Here is a 9,078-nt window from a genome sequence, read left to right as displayed (position 1 = left end):
TTCATAAGTTTGATACATGGCCTATTGGTTTAACAATTGCATTTCAAACAAAGGTCACAGGTTCGAAACCTGTGACCAACGTTTTTTTTAATTAAACCATAGGGGCAACTTTGTAATTTCACCCAAAGTTAACAGAATAAATGGATGGGAGTTAAGTTGGTGGACTGAAATGGTTACGAAAATGAAACTAATGGACTGAAATCGCAATTTTTAAACTAATGAACTGAAACCGTTATTTTTGACAAACCTCAAGGACGAAAACAGTAATTAACTCAAAAAAAAAAAAACATGTAAATGGTTCGGATGTAAATTATGGGTCGGGTAAACCAAATCGTTATGGACAGGCCCCGATCCACTTTGCCGTGAACCATCACGACTGCAAACCCTACGAAAACCGATCAGATCGGAAATCACCACAAGAAGAAGAAGAAGAAACCGAAAATGTCATCGTCTTCAACCGATAAAGTTAGGGCTTCACACATACTCATTAAGCATCAAGGATCTCGCCGTAAGGCGTCCTGGAAGGATCCAGAAGGTCGCATCATTAACAGCACCACCAGAGATGACGCTGTCGCTCAGCTCAAATCCTTACGCGAAGATATTCTTGCCGGCAACTCCAAGTTTGAGGATGTCGCCTCTCGTTATTCTGATTGCAGTTCTGCTAAGCGCGCTGGAGATCTCGGTTTGTGTTTCTTACACCTAACCTTTTACTCATTATTTTCTTACATTATTCCGGTTTTATTGTAGCTTAATTAGGTCAGAAATAGCATGCTTTATTTGCGAAATTGACCGTTTGTTGATTGTTTTGTTGTTATATAGAATTAGGTATTTTGCTCTTCTGATATTTGAGTTAGGTAGATTTGTTTACATAGTTGTAGAGGAGCTTATGCTGGTAACTCACTAACTCATTAGATGTAGGAGAAAATCAATTTTCCGGTGCGGAGTTTATTGAAATATCATGCTTGGAATGTGGCCCAAGATTACTAGTGTAATGAGGCAATCTTCTGTTTTCATGTTATATGATGTAATTAAATCGTGTTAGTATGGGTTGGAAGCTTGTTTACTTACAAGTTATGAACTGATAGCATGGGTTCGGGGGATGGATTGTGGGATCTTGAGGTCGAAGTGAGACATGTAATGAGATTTCCGTGTTAGATAACACTGTTTGAGACTTTGAGAAGCTCAAGCACATGTATTTTGCCTGGCACGTTACCTAAGGTGGTTATGTAGCCGCATGACCGCCTCTTTTTCTCTCTTCCACGAGATTTGGTCAGCACTACGTACAAGTGCTTATGCAGTTCTCGACTTCTCTCGGTTTCTCTACTTAAAATTGGTTTTGAATCAAACGCACGTTCTGCCTAGAAAATGATAAAAGAATGCGTATACTTATTGAACGATCAGATTGAGGGTAGAGGGATCCTTTTAGTGAATAGTTGTTAGTCGAGACATTCAACGACGAGCAGCAGCAGCTTACACTCGGAAATAGGTCACTTGTTGCAGTTTGTGCACTTGAATCCCAATAAGAAACTAGCCCAGCATAGGCAGCAATGATAGTTGGAACTAATGGTTCTACTAGATATATGGGTTGTGAATATACGGTTTTAATGTTTTATTGCCTAGAGAAGATGGAAATCTTGAATCCCATATACTAATATGGTGTAGAGTGTACTAGATCACGTTCGTTGTGCATTCACTTCATCTAAGTCTTTATCTGATAATAACATTGTTACCCCTCTTCTCTCCACTGGTTTTTATATTGCTTACGATTGTGTTGATGTAGTCATAATTTAGTCGTCTATGTAACATGCGACACTTAACCAAACTATGATGGATATATGTTGTCAAACTTTGATGCAGGATCATTTGGAAGGAACCAGATGCAGAAACCCTTTGAGGAAGCAACATACGCATTAAAAGTTGGTGAAATAAGCGATATTGTGGACACCGACAGTGGAGTTCACATCATCTTGAGAACTGGTTAATCGGGAAGCTGGCCTTGCTGAACGTTTTCTGTATGTTGGGTGTCATGCCCTTTTATATTGAAACAATAAGACCACGTATTTCCCTTCCATTGTCACTGTAACGTGATTGTCGGATTTCATATGCTTTCGTATTGGTTTTGGTATTGTTTTTGGTTTCGGTTCGGACAATCCAACATCGCAGCGTTACAAAGCAGCATTTTAATTGCTTGAATTTGTTACCAGGGTAGACCAGACCCTTGGTACTTTGGATCAACAACTATAGCAGTCTCTCTAATAGCCGCAATGATAACAAGGGAAATCCTAACCATACGATAAAGTGATTCCTTGTTTGTTTAATAGTATCTAAACCAATCCGATCAGTTAACGGGTACGACTGCTGGTTTGGCGAGTATTTTAGTACTGCATTTGGTAGTTTTAAAAGTTTAAATATCATATTAAGACCATGCGTAGTGGTTTGATGAATAATGCCCACACCCTGGGGCGTTTTCTTAGGGGTGCTAAACGGGTCGTGTTCGCAGGTTGGCGGGTTCAACCCGACACGAACCCGAAAATCGTATCATACATAAGAACCCGAACACGACCCGAAGTTTCGTGGGTTGACCCGAACACGACCTGTTCAACCCGATTTTTTTTGTTTTTTCTGTAATTAATATATTAAAATTAAAATTTAGTTAAAAAACACAAATGTATATAATAATATCATATTTAATTTCTCTTTTTAAGTTATAATCATTGCATAAGATACACACTCCATTTAATTTATGACATAATATATATTGTAAAAAAATATAATATAGTATAAATGTGTTAAACGGGTCAACCCGCCAACCCGACCAGGTTGACCCGAACCCGACCCGTTAACCTAAACGGGTTCGCGGGGTTCAACCTGAAATTGACCCGAACCCGTTTAGACTAAACCTAAACCCGCAAATTTCGTGTTAGGTTCGCGTCGGGTTTTCGGGTCGTGTCAGAAATTCACGCCCCTACGTTTTCTGCCATGTGGCAGTCCAGTTAACATGGGGGCATTATTGGACGTTTTTGCAAAAGTAGCGTAGTGGGAATAATGCCCAATAATGCCCCATCCAATCATTACACAATATATATGGGTGAGGTAAAAAAAAGAAAAAAAAAATTAAATCTAGCCATTTGTTTATGAGCGTTGCATCTCGTTCTGATTGGTCGAAGGTTTGCCCCTTCACGCCGATCACGCCGAGGGGGGCGGTGAAGGGGCGTTTTTGGGCGTGTTTGGGCAATTTTTTTTAAAAAAGAACGCCCACTACGGGTGGTCTAATAGTCTGAAAGTTGATGGTATAGAGATACTAAATGTCTGTAATTGTTTATTAACATAATAATACTGAATCGTTGACTTGAACGGAAGTCCGACTCTTTAATCTTATCTTGACGTACATCTTCATTCAAATCTACAAATCAAGTGTTGACAAAAAAGTTGTTAGAATTCAATTCAACATTGCACGTTAATATGTCAGTTGTTGGGGTATACGGGGCACTCTCGATCACCCCATGCGGTGACCCAAGTCCCCGCTAGGGAACACCGCCGCCATCCCTGCGGTGAGGTAAATCGGGGACCAAGCTCGGTGTATGTTCACCGCATGAAGGAGAGAGGAGATGGTGGGTCACCCTCATTTTCAACCAATCAATTATTTTCCTTTTTTTTTTTTTTTGAATAAAAAAACAGTTCCCCCAAGAGAGGAGTGCCGCCATCAAATTGAGAGCGTGAGGGGAGTTTAAGAGGGGAGTTGACGTGGCATAACCTGACTGGGTGTGTGTAAGAGATGGGACTCCCCTAAGAGGGGAGTGCCCCTCTCACCCTTATTGTATCAACTTAGATACTATAGACTTAAACTGAAGTGGGATCACTTTCGGCTAATACATTAGACAGGCCCTCGCATTTGTAATACCCGGTTGCAATAGTATACCAATCATGATTGCAGTACCACTGGTCATGGTTGCGTACGCTGGAATTTGGCAAAGATCGAAAATGTGAATATGCCTCCCTTCCCGCGGAGAAAAACTAGGAACGATTCGTTCCTCGTTTCACCGTCTGACCCGCAATGTGTATTTCTTATTTTCAAAACCGTCCATTCTGACTAGTTGAAAATAGTAAGTTAACCCAGAGTCAATAGCAAGGTTGACTTTGAAGGAAGCAGCGACAATTTTGATATTTTGACTTGTCGAAGTTAAATTCGTCTCGATATTCAACTATCTCAGATGGTGAGAATGTATTACTTGTTTATGTTGAGTTGTTGACGACTCCTAAATATGACCAAGTTAAACTCGCATATGCTACAATTCACCAACACAATGCAGGTGTAACCCAAATATTCCAAGTACAAATTACAAATTTCAACAACAGATCTACTCTACACAAAGCTACATTACCTCAAATTTCAACTTTAACCCAGTCGCAACTATACAAGAAATAAGTGAACCTAAGGTGCACCATTTAACGCGATGGATGGCTTGTTGCTGTTCTTAAATCAGCAGCAGCTGCGGCAAATGGCTTGACCGATGAGCGAAGCGATTCAGGTCCCTCAGTAGCAATTCTCTTGCATAAGGCATCACAGTCACTCATCACTTCAGTTAGCCTTCCTTTCAGCACCCCAAGTTCCACCTGTAACTCATCAACTGATTGCAACATTGTAATCCGGTTAGTTGTTTATAAATTTGTGATGAAGAAAATTAACCAAGTTTTTAACTTTGTGATGTAGCCAAGTAACGTACCTCCAGATAAGTGAGTTGATGCGGTCTTCATTGCTGACGCAGAGTAATTATATCGTTGGAGAAGTTTTAGTGCCAAAGCATCCACAAGTTCTATCTTGTTTTCAATTTCTTCCTACAGAAATATCCAACTTATCACGATATTGTATAAAGATACGCTTTTTAAAACTTTATCAAACATGTTTTTACTATATTAAAACTGGACCTGTCTTTTGTTGATGTTATGAGCCTGTTTTTCTTGCAATTCTTGGTACATTGAGAATAGTTCCGATAACACCTTCGTATCTACAACACCTATCACAACAAAAGACCAATACAAATAAACTCATTGTGTAGGGTTCTGTTATATAACTTTTAGCTATTCCCCATCAAGTATGCTCAAAAGGGAGTTCAACAACTTCACTCTTTATAAAAATATTGGGAAATTGGTCTGTAACAATCCTTAGCAGGTGTAATTGGCCGTTGGGAGTCCCGCTTTTGAATATTCCCCCTACCAGTCCAACCTTTCACCTATTTTTTCTCCACCGGTCCCCCGTTAAAAAAAAACTCAATGGAGTTAAGTTTTTTTTCGAATTACAAACAGATGTTTTAAGGCTTTTGATCAAAACGACGAAAACGGTGCTTAAATTCGGGTGTTTAAACTTCCAATTAACAAAAATCAAGTTGTTTGGAGTACCATTTCAAGGTAAGTTTTACATCAATCGACTCGTATTGTCATTCTGATCAAAAGCCCTAAAACATCAGTTTGTAATTCGGAAAAAAACTTAACTACGTTAAGCTTTTTTAACGGGGGACCGCCGGAGGAAAAATAAGTGAAAGGTTAGACCGGCAGAAGGGGGGGGGGGGGATATTAAAAAATGAGACTACCAATGGTCAATGACATCTACTAGGGATTATTACAGGCCAATTTCCCTAAAAATATTGGTCAAGAATAATGATATTCATTATTAGTTGAATTATTAATAGGATTCAAAGCAGGCGGGATGGTCCGTGATACCACCCCATCACGCGTGAAACTCCAAAGTAACACCGCCGCCGCCACCTTTATAACTCGTTATTTTTTTAACGCGTTGAAGGTATAACGCGTTGAACTTTGGAACGAATTTGAACGTTGGTATTATTCGACCGTTATTCAACGGTAACTTTTATAAAAAAAAAAAAAAATATTGGGTGATGACATGGCATGATTTGATTGGATAGTGGGAGTGATAGAAATCTATCACTAGTGACCACCCCTCCTCCCCTTATAATAATAACTATACCTGTATCAGAAGAAGTTGATGGTTTCCTGACCAAAATATCTGTGAAGCTGCTGCTGCTGCTGCTATCTGTTGATGCAGATGCCAATATGGGAGATGCCTGTTTGACACATGAATCACAAAGGACCGATTGGTACCGGATGGATTGATTCAACTCATAAAATTAATTACAAAGGAAACCCAATCAAATAAACCCTAAGTAAATATAAAACTCACAATTTTGAGGGATGAAAGCTTGTGTAGCAGGGGATCTACATCTTGGAATCGCTCGGAGACGGTGGTGATACCGTCGTCAGTCTTGTTCACGGAATAAAAAAATGAGTTGACGAAATGTTGATGAATTTTGTTGGAGTAAATTAGGTTACCTGTGAAGTTAAAAGTGTAGATTCCGTTGAGCCCATGCCGGAGTGCTTGGATTCTGCTGCCTTCCGACGGTCCACACAATCAGATAACTAATTAGGTTTTCTATGGCCCAATTTTTACATATTCTATTGAGATACACTTTAGACCTTAACCGAAAATGTTCAATCAGTTCAAATTTATATTTTAATTAATAATTAATGTAAAATAATTCCTTGGAAATAAACGAGTTAACCCACCAACACATTAGCTTAATTCGAAACCGGCTAGTTTAGCTAAACATGTTCACAAGTTAGGTAGTGTTTGATATGCAGAAATGATAGACAAAACGGAAAGGACCATTATGAGAGAAATGAAAAATGGTGTTTTGTTGGTCAACAAAATTGAATCACATGTTACACAAGAAATCTCATTCACTTTAAACACCCACAATTCATTCCATCGACCTTCAATTTTTTTTCCATTATATTCTCTCTTTCACCCTTCATCATCATCATTACACTCCCAACACCACCGCAAACACATATAGGGTTTGCTCCCACTTATGAGAGCATTCTTGGTTGAAAGTGGGTATATAGAATACTGAGACACCGCAATGAATTTGTTAATTTATATATAGCCTAGATTATTTCCAAATACTTCCATTAGATTGGGGGTATTAATTATACTGATACATGTTCAATTGTCAAACTAACCACTACGGGTCGATTTTATAGTTTGCCTTCTTATAGCTGGGATTATCGAAAAGTTGGAGTCAACAATGTCATCTTCTATGCAAACCAGTGTTTTTCAATGACGCGCGTTGCGCGAAAGGCATTGGTGTTTTCGATTGTGGGGTATGGTGGGGCGGGGGTTTGGGGCATAGGTTGACATGTGGACTTCGAGCCCACCCGCTGGTGAGTGACGTGTTGGGTCGGTATGGCGGGGCGTGGCTAGCCCGCGTGGGTTGGCCAGTTTTATAAAAATAAAAAAAAAAACAAAAATTAAAAAAATACACACAGAATTAAAAAAAAAAGCCTAAAATTATTATTAAAAGTTCCTAAAAATTACAAAATTCTAAAAAAAGATTACAAAATAAAAAAAAGCCTAAAGTGTTAGGTAGATTTCGAACATGGCAAGCTTGTCAAACGGCTTCCGCTCCTTGCCCAGGAACTCGATGTTGGCCACCGCCACCCGGTCTTCGTGACTCATATCACCGTCTGGGACACTATCGTAGTAGGCTTTAAAACGGTTGAGCTTCGGTCGTAGCTCGCGCCACTTGTGTTGGCACGCGTTTAAATTGTGCTGGTCGTTCCCCACGTTGTGCCAGTAGCTAGCGAAAGCTTCCGGCCAGTAACGGGTCTCACCGGGTTGGCGGCCCTTCATCGCGTTGTGCCGGTATCAAGTGTGGGTAACGGGTTCAGGTAGGTGGAGTGAAGGGTTGGGGTAGCGATGTGGACAGACAATGGGGTTGGGGGGGTTTTATAGTGACTTGGGTGAACCGTTTGGCTTGGCCAAACGGTTATTTTTTAAAATTTAAACCTAGCCGCTATGGCCTAACCAACCCAGCCAATGAGAGCCAGCCACGGAGGATCGCTAGGCATGCCCAACACCCGGGCTGAAACTCTCATCCAAGGGGTCACGCCGAAACCCAAGCCCACCCAAGGTGGTGACTTGGGCATTTGTACCCAACCAATGCCCCAACCCTCGCCCCATACCCTATAGTCTAATAAATGAATATAAAGTATTATATGATAAAATGAAAACACTGGCCATTTGTACCCTACCCATGACCCAACCCTCGCCCCGTACCCCATAGTCAAGCCAAACGGTTATTTTTTAAAATTTAAACCTAGCCGCTATGGCCTAGCCAACCTAGCCAATGAGAGCCGGCCACGGAGGACCGCTAGGCATGCCCAACACCCGGGCTGAAACTCCCGTCCAAGGGGCCACGCCAAAACCCAAGCCCGCCCAAGGTGGTGACTTGGGCATTTGTACCCAATCTATGCCCCAACCCTCGCCCCATAGTCTAATAAATGAATATAAAGTATTATATGATAAAATCAAAACACTGGCCATTTGTACCCAACCCGTGCCCCAACCCTCGCCCCGTACCCCATAATATAATAAATGAATATAAAGTATTATATGATAAAATCAAAACACTATTCATTCCGTTTTGATTTTATCATATATAGATTCAGTAGACTTTTCATATGGCATAACCTCCTCGATTTGTTGACTTGATTCTCACACATCATGTATGTTTGTTGTAGAAGATCATTTATGTTCTTAAGAAAGCGTCGAGAGCTATCTACAACCAGGGCCGGCCCTGGGGTGGGCGGGCAGGACCACCGACCATGCCCGATATTTCGGAGGGCACGCTATTCATAGAAAAAACCCGATATGTATATGTAAAAATTTCTTTTTTAACAGGGTATACCTATACAAACATTAACATAGGCTCACTTACAAAACTATTCTTATGCTTTAGACTAGTTATTAGCCCATTGGCATTAGGTTTATACCTTTATTGAGCTCAATACCCAATTTTGTTAAGGTCTAAGGGCACGTTTTTTAGACCTCGAGCAGGGTACACGAATTCTCAGGGCCGGCCCTATCTACAACTCTCATTACATGTGGATTCACTTAGTGTCATTGATACATCCTCGTTCATTTATTATCGAGACACAATTACTTGGCATGTGTTTATCTACGTTGATAACATCATTTACTAGAAGTTCTTCATCACTTATGGT

The 9,078-nt window shown here is 40.4% G+C and overlaps 2 protein-coding genes across 2 annotated transcripts; one reads left to right on the top strand and one right to left on the bottom strand.

The window, feature by feature from the left end:
- Positions 1-310: 310 nt before the first annotated feature.
- LOC110911878 (peptidyl-prolyl cis-trans isomerase Pin1) lies at positions 311-2,175 on the top strand. The gene is made up of 2 exons (XM_022156529.2): positions 311-682; positions 1,858-2,175. Exons 1-2 carry the CDS (start codon positions 442-444, stop codon positions 1,980-1,982), a joined length of 366 nt encoding a protein of 121 aa, XP_022012221.1. The 5' UTR covers positions 311-441; the 3' UTR covers positions 1,983-2,175.
- A 2,088-nt stretch (positions 2,176-4,263) lies between these two features.
- LOC110911880 lies at positions 4,264-6,511 on the bottom strand. Its single transcript, XM_022156530.2, has 6 exons — positions 6,346-6,511; positions 6,197-6,277; positions 5,984-6,080; positions 4,927-5,015; positions 4,725-4,836; positions 4,264-4,628 (listed from the first exon to the last, which is right to left on the bottom strand). The coding sequence occupies exons 1-6, from the start codon at positions 6,379-6,381 to the stop codon at positions 4,447-4,449; spliced, it is 597 nt and encodes a 198-aa protein (XP_022012222.1). The 5' UTR covers positions 6,382-6,511; the 3' UTR covers positions 4,264-4,446.
- Between the last annotated feature and the right edge of the window lie 2,567 nt (positions 6,512-9,078).

This window comes from Helianthus annuus, chromosome 15, assembly GCF_002127325.2.
Source record: "Helianthus annuus cultivar XRQ/B chromosome 15, HanXRQr2.0-SUNRISE, whole genome shotgun sequence".
Classification (NCBI taxonomy): domain Eukaryota; kingdom Viridiplantae; phylum Streptophyta; class Magnoliopsida; order Asterales; family Asteraceae; genus Helianthus; species Helianthus annuus.
This window is presented reverse-complemented; position numbering and strand designations above follow the sequence as displayed.

Excerpts from the sequence above, each read along its gene's own strand:
- LOC110911878 (XM_022156529.2), top strand. The coding sequence starts at position 442 with ATGTCATCGTCTTCAACCGATAAAGTTAGGGCTTCACACATACTCATT. Across the intron at positions 683-1,857 it reads TAAGCGCGCTGGAGATCTCG|GATCATTTGGAAGGAACCAG; the intron begins GTTTGTGTTTCT and ends ACTTTGATGCAG.
- LOC110911880 (XM_022156530.2), bottom strand. The coding sequence starts at position 6,381 with ATGGGCTCAACGGAATCTACACTTTTAACTTCACAG. Across the intron at positions 6,278-6,345 it reads CTACACTTTTAACTTCACAG|ACTGACGACGGTATCACCAC; the intron begins GTAACCTAATTT and ends TCCGTGAACAAG. Across the intron at positions 5,016-5,983 it reads ATCAACTTCTTCTGATACAG|GTGTTGTAGATACGAAGGTG; the intron begins GTATAGTTATTA and ends TTGTTGTGATAG.